The following is a 17,520-nucleotide window of genomic DNA, read 5'->3' as shown; positions in this document are numbered from 1 at the left end:
TCCTCTTAAAAATACCTTACCATCATTTCTCAGCTAGTATGGGTAAAATTTTTTAGTCTGGTTAAAAAAATTCATATATCAGAACTTTTCCTTTATTATTTAAATAAAATGCAATTTGAGATATTATTTAATCTTTAATGAGTTTTGAAATCCACTTGTTTTTAGGGCTTCTAAATTAATTGTTTTTCTCCTTTCAGTTGCATGCTGCCATTAGTCACCAGGTTGACCCAGAATTCCTTGGTTTAGGTCTGGGCAGCGTCCTCCTCAACAGCCTGAAACAGACTGTGGTGGCCCTGGCCAGCAGTGCAGGCGTGCTGAGCACTGTGCAGGCAGCTGCCCAGGCTGTGCTGCAAAGCGGGTGGTCCGTGCTTCTGCCCACTGCTGAGGAGAGGGCCCGGGCACTCTCTGCTCTTCTGCCCTGTGCAGGTGGGCTTGGGTGAGGAGCAGGGATGGGGATGGGTTCTGGGTGCATAAGAGGGTGCGAAGAGGCGTTGGTGCTTACCTCACATTGGCAAAAGTGCTTTCCCTTTCTAGTTTCAGGCAATGACGTTAACATAAGTCCAGGTCGTCGATTCATGATTGATCTCCTGGTGGGCAGCTTGATGGCTGATGGAGGCTTAGAGTCAGCCTTAAATGCAGCCATTACTGCAGAAATCCAGGTATGTTTCTACGAATATGTATGTGAACTGACAGAGGCAATTTTTACCTGGCAGTTAGCTGAGATTGAAACACTGTACTCATGTGAAGTAATAGCCTATTGCCAGAATAAAAAACTGAAAATAAAACTTTTAGTAACATCAAATATTTTCTATAATTAAAGCTTTTTCAATCTTACTAGTTAAAAATTTATTGAGATATTAAATATGATAAAATATATCCACTTTTATCTATTTAAAAGAATGTGACAGATACCCTAATCATATTATGAATCATTTCCATCACCTTAGAAAGTGCCATTGTGCCTCTTTGCACTCAAAGTTAGGGCTCCCCTGCCTCCCTCAGATTAAATTAGTTTTGCCAGTTCTCAATGTTATATATATGGAATCTTATAGTATATACTGTTTTGTGTCTGCTTTATTTTGCCTTGATAATTTTCAAACTCCTCTACATTGTTTTTACTGTTGAGTTTTTCATTATATGATTATGGCACTATTTGTTTATCTGTTCTCCTGTTAACAGACATTTGATTTTTTTTTTTCATTGTCTAAAGCTGCTTTGATTATGCTGTGTACAGTTCTTAGTGAACATGTGTTTTTTCTCTTGGGTAAATACTTTGAATTGTAATTTGCTAGGTCTTACGGTGAATGTGTTTTTATAGTTTCCCAGAGTGGCCATGCCATTTAATTTGAACCAGCCTATGAGAGAGTTCTAGCTCTTTCTTGACCTCATCAACATGAGTCATGTCTTTCTTCATAAATTTAGCTATTCTGGGTGGGGAAGTGTGGTTTTTAATTTGCATTTCCATGTACTTAATAGTCATTCATAGCTTGTTTTGTTGCTTTCATAGTTGCAATAGTTTTTTATTTAAAAACTCACACTGGGTGGGGTGCCTGGGTGGCTCAGTGGGTTAAAGCCTCAGGTTATGATCCCAGGGTCCTGGGATCGAGCCCCACATCGGGCTCTCTGCTCAGCAGGGAGCCTGCTTCCCTTCCTCTCTCTCTGCCTGTCTCTCTGCCTACTTGTGATCTGTCTGTCAAATAAATAAATAAAATCTTAATTAAAAAAATAAAAACTCACACTGATGAAATTAGATGAAGTAAGTATATTAAAAGCAAAATAAGTCAGAAAAAGAAAATTATCATGATCTTACTCATATGTGGAATTTAAGAAACAAAACAGGATCACAGGGGAAGGAGGAAAAAATAAAACAAGATGAAATCAGAGAGAGAGACAAACCATAAGAGACTCTTAATCATAGGAAATAAACCTAGAGTTGCTTCAGGGGAGGGGAATGGTGGTGAAGGGATGGGGTAACCAGGATGGACATCAAGAAAGGCACAGGATGTAATGAACACAGGGTATTATATAAGACTGATGAATCACTGACCTCTACCTCTGAAACTGATAATACATTATATGTTAATTAATTGAATTTAAATTAAAAAATCCTGTCTTTGAAAACATACCTAAATACTTTGATTAAATTGAGTAAAATAGAAGAAATGTATCTAATGTTAGGAACAATGACAGTTCTTTGTGTAATTAATTTTTCAGGTACTGTGCCATGTACTTTACTTTCATTTTCTCTTTTAACTTTGTCAACCTTGTTGAGTGGAAAAGTAGTTTAAAATTCCATTTTACAGATGTGAACATAAGTACCCTGGAAGTGTAGTGATTTGTTAAGGTCTCAAGATGAGTCAGTGACAGGTTTGCTGACTCCAACCCTTTTCCTTTTCTTCTTCTTCTCCATAAGGTTCCATGTGAAAGTTTTCCTGATGGGAGCAGTGATAGTGAACAGGCAGAGGCAGTCCACATGTGGGTCAGAATTAGGTTTTAGGGTAAAGAGCAGACTCTTTTTTTTTTTTTTAAGTTTTTATTTTAATTCCAGTTAGTTAACTTACAGTGTCATATTAGTTCCAGGTGTACAATGTCAAGCAACCTTGATATGACCCAAGCAGTATTTTTAGAACCTAGTAATTAGTTAATTATTTTTATTGCTTATTATTTATTTATTTTATTAGTTTCAGAGGTAGAGTTCAGTGTTCATCAGTTGCATATAATACCCACTGCTTTTTACATTAAGTGCCCTCCTTAATGCCCATCACCCAATTACCCCTTCCACCTGTCTCCCCTCAACAGATGTTTCTCTAAAAAGACATACAGATGGTCGCCAGATACAGGAAAAACTCAGCATCACTCAGCATCAGTAAAACAGAAATCAAAATCACAGTGAGACACCACCTCACACCAGTCAGGATGGCTAAAATTAACAACTTAGGAAACAACAGTTACTGGTGAAGATGTGAAGGAAGGAGAGCCCTCTTAACATTGTTGGTAGGAATGCAAACTGGTACAGCCACTCTGGAAAACAGTATGGTGGTTCCTCAAAAAGTTAAAAATAGAGGTACTCTACAACCCCAAAATTAGCTGTTTATCCAAAGGACACAAACATAGTGACTTGAAGGGGCACATGCACCCATGTTTACAGCAGCAGTGTCAACAATAGCCAAACTATAGAAAGAGCCCAGATGTTCATCAACAGATGAATAGATAAAGAAGATGTGGTGTGTGTATATATATACATATATATACACACACATGTATATATACACACAACAGAATATTACTCAGCCATCAAAAGAATGTAATCTTGCCACTTGGAACGATGTGGGTGGAACTAGAGGGTATTATGCTAAGCAAAATAAGTCAGTCAGAGAGGGACAAATACTATATGATTTCACTCACATGTGGAATTTAAGAAACAAATGAACATAGGGGAAGGGAAGGAAAAATAAGATGAAAATTGAGAGGGAGACAAACCATAACTGACATTGAACTCTAGGACCTATTAATTTAGTTAGCAAATGTTTATTCTTCACTTCCTGTTGGAGAGAGGGAAGGACTTTTGTGGGGAGTGTTGGAGGAAAAGTGTTACTGGGGGCAGAGAGGCTACAAAGATATATAGATTGTTATCTATATAATAATTAAGATGCCTAAAATAAGATAACTAATGGCCATTTAATTTAAAATTGTTATGAAGCTACAAAAAGGCATAAAAATCTCATCATTTAGGAATTGTTAATATACCCATATCCATTTTTAACAGTTTTGGTGTAAAGTCTTCCAGTTTTTTTTTTTTTTAAGGTTTTATTTATTTACTTGACAGACAGAGATTACAAGCAGGCAGAGAGGCAGGCAGAGAGAGAGGAGGAAGCAGGCTCCCTGCTGAGCAGAGAGCCAGATGTGGGGCTCGATCCCAAGACCCTGGGATCATGACCTGAGCTGAAGGCAGAGGCTTTAACGCACTGAGCCACCCAGGTGCCCCTAGTCTTCCAGATTTTTTAAGATGCAGATGTTTACTAATGATACTGATTATGGTGCTATCAATGATATATCAGTTTGCATCTTTTTTACTCATGAAGTTGCCATGTCTTCTATGTTGAATATTTTATTGTGTCCATTTGTTCTGTTGTTTTGGGGAAGTCTGTATTATGGAAAGGAATTCCTTCTTATTCCTGTTTTTTTTTTTTTTTTAACAACCTATTATTGACAATTTAAGTTCTAGATATTTTTACTACTATAAATTATTATATTCTTATAGATTATAAGTCATTGAATATAAGAATGATAAATAGGAACAGGTTCTGGAAACGAAATTATGCTGGGTCAAAAGCATGCACTTTTTTTTTTTGTTTTTTTAAGATTTATTTATTTATTTGACAGCACAAACAGGATGAGGTGCAGAGGGAGAGAGAGAAGCAGGTTCCCCGCTGAGGAGGGAACCCAAAGGCTTAATCCCAGGACCCTGGGATCATGACTTGAGCTGAAGGCAGACACTTAACCAATTGAGCCACCCAGGCACCCCAAGCATGCATTTTTTTTACCTTTCTGATTCATGTTACCTTCTTATCTTTAAGGGTGGGTGGCCCAGTTCCGGTCCCACCAGTGAGATCAGGTCTTCATCCCCACACTCCTCAGAACTGGAACAGACGATTGGGGTTAAGACTGTTCTGGCTTTTGTCATTAGAAAACAAAGCCTGAATAACATGGAGGACATGGGGAGATGTAGAGGAAAAGTGAGTTGGGGGAAATAGTAGGGGGAGATGAACCACGAGAGACTGTGGACTCCGAGAAACAAATTGAGGGTTTTGGAGGGGAGGGTGGTGGAAGGTTGGGTGAGCCTGGTGGTGGGTATTATGGAAGGCACCTATTGCATGGAGCACTGGGTGTGGTGCATAAACAATGAATTCTGGAACACTGAAAATAAAATAAAATAAAAAATAAATAAATAAGAAAACAAAGCCCAGAAAGAAAGAAATTTTTGGCTTTTTCACAGTATATTTGGTCACTAGAGCAATGCTTGTTACAGTTTTCAGGAATATTGGTCGCATTTGACTGGCAAAGATACTGCTTAATTTTCTTTTTCACTTTTTTCTGTATTCACAGAGTTGAGCAGCCATCATCACCACTATCTAATTTCAGAATATTTTCATTACTCCAGGAAGGAACTCTGTGCCTCTTAACAGTCACCCCCTATTCCCTACTCCTTCTAGCCATTGACAACTACTAATGTATTTTCTGTCTCTGAAAGATCTTTTGGCTCTGGACTTTGTGTATAAACCGATTTATACAATATGTGACCTTTTATATCTGGTTTCTTTTTCCTTAGCCTAGTTTTTTCAAAGTTTATTCATGTTGTACTTCATTTTCTGAAATTGCTAAATAATATTCCATTGTATATTTTTTGTTTATCCTTTCATTTTGTTTATCCATTCATCAACTGATGGACATTCAGTTGTCTCTACTTTTTTTTTTTTTTTAAAGATTTAATTTATTTATTTGACAGAGATCATAAGTAGGCAGAGAGGCAGGCAGAAAAAGAGAGAGGAGGAAGCAGGCTCCCTGCTGAGCAGAGAGCCTGCTGTGGGGCTCGATCCCAGGACCTTGGGATCATGACCTGAGCTGAAGGCAGAGGCTTTAACCCATTGAGCCACCCAGGCACCCCCAGTTGTCTCTACTTTTAAGTTATTATGAAAATACTATTATGAATATTTGTATATAGATTTTTGTGTGGACATATTTTTTTTCTTATAACTGTATGCCTAGGAATGGAGTTGTTGAGTTTTATGGTAACTCTTTGTTTAATGTTTTGAAGAATGGCCGTATTTTTTCTTAAGTGGCTGTGCCATTTTACATTCCCAGTAGGAATATTAGAGAGTTCTAGTTTTCCACATCCTTGTTAATGCTTGCTATTGTCCAACTTTTCTATTATAGCCATCCTAATGGTGTAAATTTCTCTGATGACTAATGATGTGTAGCATCTTTTCATGTGCTTAGTAGCCATTTATATATCTTCTTTGAAGATATGTCTCTTCAAATCCTTTGCTTATTTTAAATTGGTTTATTTATCTTTTAATTGTTGAGTTGTAAGAATTTTTTGTATTCTGAACACATGTCTCATTTGGAATTTATCCTCTCATTCTTGGGTTCTTGGTTCATGTTTGCAAAACAGATAGACTGTACATTTATGGGGCTGATTGTATTGGGTATTTTGAGATCAGGAATAAAGATTTCAAGGACTTCCCAAAAGGAAGCTAGAGACCATCAGCAATGGCACTCTGGACATTGGATTTTTTGGACAAGTAGTGTGTTAGAAACTGAGCACCTGAGTAATGGGATTTCAGAGAAGTGGGCATGGACCAGTGTCATCAGGTGGTTTGTGAGTTAGTGCACAGAGGCTGGGACATCTAGACTGTGGGATCAGGGCTCGGTCCAGGGTGCCTTCACACTTGCTACTAAGGTAACTGGTAACCAATTCTGTTTTATGAATTACAGGATATAGAAGCCAAAAAAGAAGCACAGAAGGAAAAAGAAATTGATGAACAAGAAGCCAGTGCCTCAACATTTCACAGAAGTAGGACTCCATTGGATAAAGATCTTATTAATACAGGGATCTATGAATCTTCTGGAAAACAGTGTTTGCCTTTGGTTCAACTCATTCAACAGCTTCTTAGGTAAATTGTATTAGATATATTTTAACAGGAGGATTATTGGTTTTCACAGTAAGATAGTGAGATCTAGCACTAGGGTCTCAAAAGTGTGTTTGGGTATTGAGGAAATACTCTGAAAGTTCCCTAGATAGGTTTTGGGGTAAAGATCAGACTCCTTTTTCTTTTCTTTTTTTTTTTAGTTTTAATTTTAACTCCAGTTACTCAACTTACAATGTTATATATTGGTTTCAGGTGTACAATATACTAATTACAATATAGTAATTCAACTGTTTTGTAAACTACTGTGTGCTCATCACAAGTACACTCCTTAATTTCCGTCACTTGTTTAACCAGTCCTCCCTGCCCACCCCCTCCCCCTTTTCCTCTAGTAACCATCAGTTTGTTATCTAATTAAAGGTCTGTTTCTTTGTTTGTCTGTCCCCCCCCCCCCGCCTTCTGCTCATTTGTCTTCTTTAATTCCATACATGAGTGAGATCATATGGTATTAGTCTTTTTCTATCTGACTTATTTTCCTTTGCATTGTACTCTCTAGCTCCATGCATGTCATTGCAAAAGGCAAGATTTCTTTTTTTTATGGCTGAACCAATATTGCTTTGTGTGTGTATATATATATCTTCTTTATCTATTCATCATTGATGGACACTTGAGCTGCTTCCATAATTTGGCTATTGTAAATAATGCTGCTATAAACATAGGGGGGGCCTATATCCCTTTAATTAATGTTTTTATATTCTTTGGGCAAATATCCAGTAGTATGATTGCTGGATTATAAGGTAATTCTATTTTTAACTTTTTGAGAAACCTCTGCACTGTTTCCAGAGCAAACTTTTAACAGATGAGAGGAGAGGTTGGAGTGTGTGAGATAGAACTAGAGATTCTAAAGATTTTCACACAAGAGAAAATTGGAGTGTATGAGATAGAAAAAGATTCTTATTCTCATTAGTCAACAGTAGTTGCAAATGAAAATCATTGTGGTAGAGTTATTTCTTTTAAAACTTGTATCATTGCCTCATTGTGTATATCACAGATTTATGTGTATTACTTCCCAAGACAACTTTTTTTTTTTTAAATATTTATTTATTTGACAGAGAGAGAGAGAGAGATCACAAGTAGTCAGAGAGGCAGGCAGAGAGAGAGGAGGAAGCAGGCTCCCCACTGAGCAGAGAGCCCCATGCGGGGCTCGATCCCAGGACCCTGAGATCACGACCTGAGCCGAAGGCAGAGGCTTTAACCCACTGAGCCACCCAGGCACCCCCCTAAGACAACTTTTAATTTAGAAGCTGAAATAAATAAAAGAATGGTGAACATTATTTCTGAAGGCTCTATCAGGAGTAGATAAGAATTAATTAGAGTCAGAATATAAATATAGAAACCTTAGGCTGAAGTGATCATACACTTTTTGGTGAAACTTGTCAACCAGGGTTTCAATGTCATTCAAATCAGAAAGATAAAAAATATATCAAGGTGATTTCTGAAAGGCATTTGTCCCTCTATTTAACAAAGCTGTCTGTGTAAACTTGGCTCCTGGTTTGTTTCATTTTCTCCACAGAGAGAAAGTAAAGCTCTGGAGTGTTGGCTTAAGCAGCTAAGTCCAAGAGAGCAGGGAGCTCTGCATGCATGTCTAGAAGAGTGGCGGGTGGTATGCTGCTGGTGTGGGGGCAGCCTGCTTTTCATATGGAAGCACCAGAATTTACTGGACACACTGAACTTTTAAGAGGAAGTTATAGAGCTACTTCTTTACATAGGTTTTAGTAAAGTCTAATTAAAAAAAGCTTTTTCTTATTTTTTTAATTATCGTTTACTGATAATATCTCATACATTCTGATCTTGAGTACAACAAATTATAAATGAATTAACTCAGTGTAGTTGGTGGTAGTGGAAAGAGCTTGGAATTTGTTCTTAGAAAATTTCAATTGCAACTGCTTGTATAAAATTGGCAAGTGAAACTTCGGTGTGGAGGAGTACTATCAGGAGTAGTGTTTACAGTTAATTAAGGATCAGATGAAGAATGGTTGTTGAGTGCTGTGTAATTAAAAGGTAAAGTTCTATGCAGAAGTTTTAAAGCATAAAGCATGTATTTTGAGAACTTCTTTGAGTTCTTGAATGCTTCACTCTTGGCTGAGGAGGCTGTGAAGACCAGGGACCGGTCCTCTGGTGTCTCTCGCAGAGAGTGAGTGTGGGGTTCCCTGACTTCAGCCTATGGTAGGTTGCTCAGACTGTTTGTTCATCAGTGTGGAGAGACCTGTCTGTTTTACCCACCTGTGCCTGTTGCTGTACACTCTCGTGGTTACTTGCCACATTTGGCTGATAAGCACTTGAAATGTGTCCAATATAGGTGAGACATTGAATTTTTATTTGTTCTTAATTAAAATTCAGTTATTTTAATTGAATTCTTAATTATCATTTATTTATTAAAACTCAAATTTAAAAACTTAGACCTGATTCAGCTGTGTTAAACTTTTTTAAGTATGTTTGGGTTAGCTGGGCCATATGAATTTAATTTTTCAAGTGTGCATTTATGAGTCTGAGTTCAGATCAGGTATTTTCTTCTTTTTTTCTTAAAAATTTTATTTATGTATGTGACAGATAGAGATCACAAGTAGACAGAGAGGCAGGCAGAGAGAGAGAGAGGTGGAAGCAGGCTCCCTGCTGAGCAGAGAGCCTGATACAGGGCTCGATCCCAGGACCCTGGGATCATGACCCGAGCCAAAGGCAGAGGCTTAAACTCACTGAGCCATCCAGTCGCCCCCAGATCAGATATTTTCAATGAAAATTTAGTTATATGAGTTGAGATGTGCTGAATATGTAAAGTACACAATGACTTTTGAAGACTTTAACTGAGAAACCCAATAAAAAATATTTCAGTACTTTTTCTTGGGGTTTAGATTTTATGTTGAAGTAATATTTTCAGTATATTTGGATAAATACATTATTAATACTGGTTTTTGGTTTCTTTTTATCTTTATTAAAGATTTATTAATCTTTATTAATTTATCTTTATTGTGACTGGCAGAACTTTTTTATTTATTAATTTATTATTTTTTATTTATTATTATTATTCTTTTTTAATTAGTTCCCATGCCCAATGTGGAGCCCAACACGGGGCTTGAACTCATGACCCTGATATCCATACCTAAGCTGAGATCAAGATTGGATGCTTAACTGACCAAGCCATCAGGTGCCCCTGGCAGAACTTTTTAAATAACATATGTGGGGGCCCCTGGGTGGTTCACTGGGTTAAGCCTCTGCCTTTGGCTCAGGTCATGATCTCAGGGTCCTGGGATCGAGCCCCGCATTGGGCTCTCTGCTCAGTGGGGAGCCTGCTCTTCCTCCTCTCTCTCTCTACCTGCCTCTCTGCCTACTTTTGATCTCTGTCTGCAAATAAATAAATAAAATCTTTAAAAATAAATAAATAAATAACATATGTGGCTCCCTGGCATTATGTTACTGTTGGACAGTACTTTCTAGACCACTATTATAGTTTGTCTTCGGAACCTTTGGCATGCAGGGAGGAATTGGCTCCCCAGCAGTTTTGTAATAAAGATGTACCTGCTTAAAAAACACAAAACAAAAACTGAGCATGGAAGTAAACAACATCTTAGAAAAGTTTTTGGAAAATAGAGAAAGAAAGATGCACCAATGCCTTTCTTACTACAGAGTGCCAATAGTCCAGGCTCTTTTCTTTCATAAGTGTGGATAATGTGCCTCTCCCACTGTAGAGGGAGACTTTGACATTTAATTTTCTTAGCTTAAGTGTGATTGAAGGTAGCTCAGTGTATTGACTTAGCTGATGCAGTGTTGAAAAATAGTCTAAAAGTGGAAGAGATTATAGTCATTTTGTGTACCTTATTCCTTGGAAAGCAGGTTGAAGAAATTGCAGCTTGCCAAGAATAAGCCATGAAACAGATTTCAGAGTAACTCTTCAGTCTTAATCTGGCAAGGAGCCACAGAAAAGCATTTACATTTGAAAATCAAGAGCTATGAAAATTTTTTTAACTTGCGAACTCTGTCAGAATTACACATTATAACTATGGTTCTGAATTTTATTAAGGAAATAAGTTAAAATTTTTATTATATTTTATATGTCTTTTGCTCCTTCTTGTATAGGATAAAACCAGGGTTCTAGACCTGTTTTTTCTACTGTGGGATCTGACTTGAGCCACAAACCATCAGTTAAATAGGGCAAAAAAGGAAGAAATGTGAGCTCCAAAAGGTACATTTAGAACAGTAGTAAAATGTTCTGGTTCCATCAGCAGCTTGCAAAGGAATAAGAGCAGAGAATCAAGTCAAGACAAGAGAATGAAGGGGAATGGACACGGCAGGTGATAGAATGCCAGAGATCCCAGATTCACCTGCTCAGTGGCAGTGCTTGGTGTCAGCTAGCTAGTCCTCACTTACTTGGCTGGGATGGGGTTGATATGATGGAGCTACTTTGACACCAGCCCAGAAGGAGGCTCTACTTTGGTTCTTTTCCTCCACTAACTGACTTCCTTCTGTTCTTCTTAGTACCAGGGATCAGGCCTGGTTCAACTGTTGCTGGGACTGTCTCTAGGTGCCAGAGTGTTACCTGGTGTTCCATGTCCCCTCTAGTCTACCTTCATTCACAGTCATACCAAACTTAACCTTCCTCAAACACAAGTAAGAGGTATTCCCCTTTGGAAGTGTTAGCGGCTGAACATTGTGGAATCTAGTCTCAGCAGCCTGGCACTCTATCACCTGCAGTGTCCATTCCCCTTCCTTCTCTTGTTTCACATTTCTTCCTTTTTTACCCTATTAACTCATGGTTTGTGGTTCAAGTCAGATCCCACAGTTGGAAGTGGAGCCTTTGCTCCCTTCCTTGCTGCAGTATTCTGCAAGCATCTGTTATCCTGACCTGGCCTGTTTGTACCCACCCTAGTCCTTCTTCCTCTACTTTCAGAGAGCTGGATACTCCCTGCTTTGCCCACCTCGATACTTGCCTGAATAGGTCTCAAGGCAGATTTGTGAGGCAGATGCAGAAATGATGAATGAATCTTGTCTTTAAAATAGTTTCATATCTATATGTGAAATGCAGCTTTGGACAAAAATGATACAGTTTTTTTTCCCTCAAATGTTTATACAAGAGTTTTCTATCATTTTGAACCATTCCACACATTGTGGAGCACATTGTAAAGCAAAGGGTGTCATTATTTCTTTTGTAAATTCTGTGCTTCTCTGCTCAGTTTTAACTGAGGTTGTATTTATTGCAGACACATGTGACACGTATTTGGGGAAGGAAGCCAGCTGTAGGTCACCTGGGTGTATGATCTATATTTCTGATTTTAGTTTATGTTGTGATTTCTTAATACTTTTTTTAAAAACAGATGTAAATTATTTAATTTTGCAATCCTCTTTCCCCGCCATAGAAACATTGCTTCTCAGACAGTAGCCAGATTGAAAGATGTTGCCCGTCGGATTTCATCATGTCTGGACTTTGAGCAACATAGTCGTGAAAGAACTGCTTCATTGGATTTGTTGCTGCGCTTTCAGCGCCTACTTATCAGTAAACTTTATCCAGGAGAAAACACTGGTCAGACCTCAGATATTTCTAGTAAGTTGATTAAAATTAAAAGTTGATTAAAATTTTGATTAAGTTGATTAAAATTAAAATATCTTGTGTGTGTTTGGCTTTCTAATTTAGGCTTTTTGACATGCTTATTTTACATTCCCAGATATGTAGTTCTTATACTGTTAAATCTTACACCAATTTAGGGGGACTTCATTTTGCATCCATTTTTTTTTTTATGAGTATTATTAGACTTCCCAGTATTTTTTTTCATTGTCTTAATATTTAAGTTCTTGGGGCATCAAAAATAGTATTCATTATGTTCATGTTAGTTTTATAGAAGATTTATCAGACTTACTGTAAGTATCTGTTATGGAGTGTTAGATACTGACATAATGTGAGAACCAAGTAGCAACAGTATTGGTATGTCACACTGGAAGGCCAGATAGGTGTGATGCATGGAATGAATCATCATTGGAGGAAGACTGGGTCTCAGTTATAGCTGGCTTATTAGCTGCTGGACATGGGCCCAAGTTTCCTGGGTGCTGTATGTTGCTCATCTGTGGAATTGCAATTACATCTGAGGGTGCCTATGACGATTAAAATAGGATGATATATAAGTGCTCAGCTCTGTGCATGACATAGAGGAGAGTACTTTCCATAAGCTTCAAACGTAGTAGGTGGCTCTCCATAAGTTGACTTTCTCTGTCAAGGGTGTAGAGGTCTGCTGCTTTTGTTTGAAATAATTTAACGACTAAGCCACCCAGGCACCCTTGTTTGAAATATTTTAGTTCCTGAAAGAGTTAGGTATAGAAAATTTCAGGTTGAAATAAATAAACTTAGAGTCTGAAAGAGGTGGCCATCTCAAAGACATAAAGTCACAGGGACTGAAAAGCCAGTAAGAGCCACGTAGGAAGAAAAGTTAAAGATTTTGTGAGATTGAAAAATGCCTAACTTTGTTCATTGGGAGTAATTTGCAAGTGTTAAGACTTGAAATTTGATAACGTTTGTATGTATTGGATATAAAATTTTAAAAATCTTTAGATTATGACTTTAGTATTTATACACCCAAGTTTCTAGGTATTATGTAGTACAGTGTATAAAAATTGACAACCAAATTCACTGTTTCTCAAACTATGTGATATAAAAAGAGCCAGGGATTAAGGTTTAATAGCTTCTGTTTGAGATAATTATTATAAGTAAAAGGTGTATAGATGAGGGTGGAATATTGAATCAATGCAGTTTATTTACAAAGTAAATTTTAATGGTAAAAATGAAAAATTTTTAATCTTTCTTTGAGGTCCTGAGCTTATGGGTGTCGGTTCGTTACTGAAGAAATACACAGCCCTTTTGTGCACACACATTGGTGATATACTGCCTGTAGCAGCCAGCATTGCTTCCACCAGCTGGCGGCACTTTGCAGAGGTGGCCTGCATTGTGGAAGGGGACTTTACTGGTACCTTTTTTATATCCACCCTTTAGACATGTATTTATTTTCAGAGATTGATGAGACTTAAAGTTTATCCTTTCCTGATAAACCTGCATGTCTTTTTGCCCCATACATTTTCTAGTCCTGTTGGCCTTTCTTCTTTTGTTTTTTCACTTGCTGACGATTCTGTTGTTAAGCAACCTGGTGCAGGAATTGTGTCAATATAAATGTAATCGGTGATTTAGAGTCATACTGCCATTATTAACATTACAATAATGAGACCATTAGTAATTGTCTAATTTTATTTCAGCAGCATAGAAGTTAGTTGCTCCTTTCAGGACCTTATTAAATTCCTTTGTTGCTTAATATGTTTTCAAGTTAATTTTGTGACAGTAGAGCATTATTATTGAGTGCTTTTTTTCTGATAGTAAACTTAGTTTTCTGGAAACACTTAATTTTCTGAATAAGAGACTCTAGTTAATACTTCTGTTGACACTGTTTTTAAAAAGCATTCTTGTAACTCAGAGGGTTTTGTTTGATACCTTTATCTGTTCTTTCAAGATGAAAGATAAAATAATCCTGTAGAAATATGCTAGAAGTCAAGCATTCCTTATTTTGTGATTTATCAGAATTTAAACACAGAGTGAGCTTATGAAGTGGTTTAATAGGATATATGCTTATATTTAAATCTTAATGCTTTTTCCCTTTCTTTTAAAATGTAGGTATTCTCCTTCCAGAACTAGTAGTTTCTATAGTGCTTCTGCTCAGTAAAAATGCTGGTCTCATGCAGGAGGCTGGAGCTGTCCCTCTGCTGGGTGGCCTGTTAGAACATCTGGATCGGTTCAACCACCTGGCACCGGGAAAGGAAAGGGATGACCATGAAGAATTAGCCTGGCCTGGCATCATGGGTATGGCATCTTAACTTATAGAACTTCTATTCAGGGGACACAGGGTGGCTCAGTAGTTAAGTGTCTGTCTTCAGCTCAGGTCATGATCCCAGGGTCCTGGGATCAAGTCTCACATCCGGTTCCTTGCTCAGTGGGGAGCCTGTTTCTCCCTCTGCCTGCTGTTCCCCTGGCTTGTGCTCTCTTCTCTCTCTCTCTCTTCCTCTCTCTCTGACAAAAAAATAAATAAAATCTTAAAAAAAAAAAAGAACTTCTATTCAGAAAAGTTTTATCTTAATCTAACCTCTTCTTGCCTTTTTATTTAAAAGAATTCTTCACAAAGAGAGACCAATTATTTGCCATTTTCATTGATGGCAGTGTAAGTAGAAAATGAAGATAATCCAAATCAGAAGAGATTTAAGTTATATTTAAGAAATACTTTTCTCTTGGGGATGTGGGTGGCTCAGTGGGTTAAGCTTCTGCCTTCGGCTCAGGTCATGGTCTCAGTGTCCTGGGATCGAGCCCCGCATTGGACTCTCTGCTCAGCAGGGAGCCCGCTCTCCTCACCCGTCTCTGCCTGCCTCTCTGCCTACTTGTGATCTCTCTCTCTGTCAAATAAATAAATAAAATCTTAAAAAAAATTTTTTTTCTCTTAATAATGGTTGTTACTTTCAGAAATGAACTATTTTAGAAAGTTCTGGAAAGCCCTTTCTTGGGTAGTGTCTCCAGAAGTTACTGTTGAAATGATTAGATGTGGTCCGGCTTTGGAGGCAGACTTCAATATGGGATGACTTTCTAAACTCATTTCTTTCTGACATTACTGAGTTATGGAATTCCCATAGTCAGCTGAGCACTTCCCTATAGGTATGGTCTATAATGCTTACCAAATTGGAATAGAACTTGTCTTCTCAAGGTATCTAGCTTTGACATTTTTGAATCTAAGTCTACATTACCATACTGTATATGGTTCTCACTTCCTGGACTCATAAAATTCAGTTGAAATTGGGGTCCAACTTTGATTTTATAGGAAAGCTCAAGCAAGCTTCTCCCATTGTAAACTGTCATCTTGTACCATTGGAGCTTCAGATAAAAAGTAACAAGTGTGGTGAAGAAAATAACATTAGGATATTGAGCATAGTTTTTAATTTTTTATATCACCAATATTTTAAGCACCATTCTACTTTTGTGAATTTAAATGTTACTTTTGTCTACCTTCTGTATGGTTGAGGGCATTTAATCCAATTAGCAGTTCAAACTCACTCATTTAAAAACCTTTTAGTAAATTGTGAAATGTAACACACACTCAAAAGTGCAGAAAAATAGCTCTTGTGATTGATCACAGAGAAAATCATTTAACATCCATCCAGATGAAGAAATAAAATGTTGGCAGGACCATTTCCTGAAAGATTCCCCTCTCTGGTCTTGTGTAGTTGCTGCTCCTCTGCTTCTCTTGATCATTTTGTTGTACAGGGATGCACCCCTTAACAATTTAGTTGTTTAAGCATTCTTATGTCTGTTTCTTGGTGGTTTGTAGGGTATGCTTTAGTACGGAATGCCATAGATTTCCATAGTGATTGTGCTGATTTTCATCTCCATTAAGTATGAGAGTTCTCACTGTTCCACCTCTGCGCCAAGAAGTCAGATGTCATTTTTTTCGATAGGCGTTTTGTCCATAGGGTCATCATACCAGCACTTTTGGGTGAAAGGACTGTCCTTGGTCACTCTTTGGGAGTACCACTTTTGTCAGTTGAGTGTCTTTGCCTGTGTTTGTGTCTGATCTTGCAGCTTCCCCCTGTGACTTCAGCACTTGCTAGCACCCTCTAGTGCATTGTTGAATGGAAATTATGATAGTGGGCTGTCTTGTCTGGTTAGGAGCAGAAGAAAAGCTTTCCAAATTTCACACATGAAGTACGAAGTTTGTTAAGGGCTTTCTTTGTAGAAACCTTTAAATATATTTTTATTTTATTTTATTTTATTTGTTTATTTGACAGAGATCACAAGTAGGCAGAAAGGCAGGCAGAGAGAGAGGGGGAAACAGGCTCTCCGCTGAGCAGAGAGCCCGATGCGGGGCTCAATCCCAGGACCCTGAGACCATGACCTGAGCCGAAGGCAGAGGCCCTAACCCACTGGGGTTAGGGAGCCACCCAGGTGCCCCGAAACCTTTAAATATTAAGGATGTTCTCTTTTATTCTGTTTTGCTAGAGGTTTTAATTGTGAATGGATATTAGATTTCATCAAATGCTTTTTGCATCTCAGTGATCTGTAATTTTTCCTTTTTTTTTCTATTAACTTGTGAATTATTGATTTTTCAAAAGTTAAATCACCCTTCCATTTCTGGAATAAAACTACTTAGGTTACATTGTATTGTTCATATTAATATACATTGCTGGCCCTGGTTTATTTGTTTTTGTTTTTGTTTTTCAAAAGTTTGCATCTGTGTTTGTGAATTGTAATTTTCTTTTCTTTTAATGCTGTGTATGTAGGTTGCTGATAATCACCCCTCCACTAACAAACAAGCTGTAATTTAGGAACATGGCAGTTTCCCATGTAATCTCTTTTAATTTCTGTTATGATCTGTCAGTTGAGAATGGTAGCTAATTGGGAAAAGCTGATGCATTCAGTACTACACAAATATAACTGACATTCAAATTTTGATAAGGCAGGTTATGTCAGTCTCTAGAGTTAGTTAACGTTCTTTGCTTTTCTTTTTTTGAGAAGGGTATGTATAAGATTGGTGAAATTTGCCAGGTAGTCATCTTGATCTGTAGTGTTCTTTGTGAAAAATTTCTCTTGATTTGGGGGCATTGAGGTAGAATGGAAACCCAACTTTTTTTCTTTTAAACTATGGTAGAATATATATAACATAAAGCTTATCATTTTAACCATTTTTAAGTTTTCAGTTCTATGGCATTAGGTACATTCACATTATTGTGCAACCACCATCCAGCTTCAAAACGTTTTCATCTCCCCTTAACTGAAACTCTGTACCCTTTAGACACTAACTCCCCATTC

The 17,520-nt window shown here is 37.6% G+C and overlaps 1 protein-coding gene across 7 annotated transcripts in view; it reads left to right on the top strand.

Moving 5' to 3' along the window:
* HERC2 (HECT and RLD domain containing E3 ubiquitin protein ligase 2) overlaps positions 1-17,520 on the top strand; it is a 256,284-nt gene that overhangs the window by 92,874 nt on the left and 145,890 nt on the right. For all 7 annotated transcript variants that reach the window (XM_046007414.1, XM_046007415.1, XM_046007419.1 and 4 more), the window contains exons 18-23: positions 198-426; positions 535-659; positions 6,496-6,674; positions 12,056-12,240; positions 13,496-13,651; positions 14,347-14,532. In XM_046007414.1, coding sequence (XP_045863370.1) covers positions 198-426; positions 535-659; positions 6,496-6,674; positions 12,056-12,240; positions 13,496-13,651; positions 14,347-14,532 — 1,060 coding nt within the window. The remainder of the gene's footprint in view (positions 1-197; positions 427-534; positions 660-6,495; positions 6,675-12,055; positions 12,241-13,495; positions 13,652-14,346; positions 14,533-17,520) is intronic.

The sequence above is a fragment of the Meles meles genome, chromosome 6 (genome assembly GCF_922984935.1).
Source record: "Meles meles chromosome 6, mMelMel3.1 paternal haplotype, whole genome shotgun sequence".
In the NCBI taxonomy this organism is placed as follows: Eukaryota; Metazoa; Chordata; class Mammalia; order Carnivora; family Mustelidae; genus Meles; species Meles meles.
This window is presented reverse-complemented; position numbering and strand designations above follow the sequence as displayed.